At 33.7% G+C, this 1738-nt stretch overlaps 1 protein-coding gene across 1 annotated transcript in view; it reads left to right on the plus strand.

Annotated features, from left to right (window-relative positions):
* The window catches only part of CCDC186 (coiled-coil domain containing 186), a 38967-nt gene extending 37805 nt beyond the window's left edge, over positions 1-1162 (plus strand). Inside the window, exon 7 of the mRNA XM_023530115.1 lies at positions 1041-1162. Within this exon, the coding sequence (XP_023385883.1) occupies positions 1041-1147 (107 nt within the window). The 3' untranslated portion in view covers positions 1148-1162. The remainder of the gene's footprint in view (positions 1-1040) is intronic.
* The last annotated feature ends 576 nt before the right edge of the window (positions 1163-1738 follow it).

The following is a 1738-nucleotide window of genomic DNA, read 5'->3' on the forward strand; positions in this document are numbered from 1 at the left end:
AAAAGATACATGGGATTGTGGATTATCTTTCCTGTTGGGTAGAACATTGTGGGGTATTTTATTGGGCACCTGCTAAGTACAGGGCACTATGCCTGTGACTTAACAATATCTCATTGATTTCTTACATCGGTTCAAGGAGAGGATGAATTCTGTAATTTGGCAGATAAGTTACTGGGACTCAGGTCAAATCACTAAATGTTCCAGAATCACCACTCATCCTGTAAGTGACAGACTAAGAGCTGGAGATCCAAGCCCAGCTGTGAGGCTCCAGACCCGTATGCCACATTCCTCTTACAAATACTGTATTCATTTAAGAGGTACACACACACACACACACACACACACACACACACACAGAGTGATCTTTACTCATGACTTTTAAATTTTATTTTGAAATAATTTTAGACTTAGGGAAAAGTTAGCCTATGACTTTTAAAAGAAAAAGAGTAAAATACAGTACTAAGTTTAAAGTAATAAGAAAAGAAATAGACAAGCAGTGTTTATCTTTAATCTAACATCCATGTTAAAACAAAAATGGGATCATTAAAGAAGACATCTGAATGAGGAAACCTCATTTATTTTCTAGTATAGTTCTGTTATTAACCTAATAGGTATTCATGCTGATCATCTTCATGCTTATGATTAGTTGACTTGCAAATTCTAATGTTTTTAATTTTGCAGGTACATAATTGATAGTGTCGGTTTATTTTGCAGAATAATTCAGAGTTACATTTTACGGGAAGAATCGGGCACACTTTCTTCAGAGGCATCTGATTTTAATAAAGTCCATTTAAGTAGACGGGGTGGCATCATGGCATCTCTATATACATCCCATCCGGCTGATAGTGGATTAACATTGGAACTCTCTTTGGAGATCAACCGAAAATTACAGGCTGTTTTGGAGGATACATTACTAAAAAATATTACTTTGAAGGTATTCGTTGTTTTCATTCACTTACCAGCCAATAAACATGGCAAAATGATGCATCTGTCATAGTTTGATCTAGCACATAGATGGACTATTTCTAAATGTAAGATAGCCAGAGATAAAATTTGTGTGGTTTTCTCTTTTAGAAAAGTACAGTTTTTAAAACTAGCAATGAAAGAAATAACAAAAAATCAGTTTAGCTATTGGGTAATTTGTTAAAAACTATAATTTTTAAATTTAATTTGTTAAAATTGATTACTGAGACTTTTTAGGATTGAGGCATTTACTTTCTAAAGTATTTTCTAGCTTTATTTTATTTTTTACAGCTATTGTCTGACCCAACTATTCTATTTGTGCTGTATTTGGACCTTGATGGTAATGGATTTTAAAAACATATTTTTTAAATCTAGTAATAATTTTATGCAATAGAATTTGCTGTAGCTTCAGGGAAAAGATTAAGTATGTCTCTGAAATGTGTAGGACTGCTGGAACAGCTGACTGCCTAGTTTATCTCACATAGCATTTAAGACTAATCATTACTCTTTCAGCTTCAAAATTTCCATTAAAGTAGTTCAAACTGAATCTTTTACTTATTATACTTAGTAGTTCTGTTTTCTTTTTGATCCTTCTCCAATGGTTCAAGGAAAATCTACAAACACTTGGAACAGAAATAGAACGTCTTATTAAACACCAGCATGAACTAGAACAGAGGATGAAGAAAACCTAGCACGAAACTGTTGATCAGCAGAGAGACAAAAACCACACAAGGAGCAGGTGCCACTGCCCAGTATTTTTGGAAGTGTTTCTTTG

The sequence above is a fragment of the Pteropus vampyrus genome, unplaced genomic scaffold, assembly GCF_000151845.1.
Source record: "Pteropus vampyrus isolate Shadow unplaced genomic scaffold, Pvam_2.0 Scaffold46, whole genome shotgun sequence".
In the NCBI taxonomy this organism is placed as follows: Eukaryota; Metazoa; Chordata; class Mammalia; order Chiroptera; family Pteropodidae; genus Pteropus; species Pteropus vampyrus.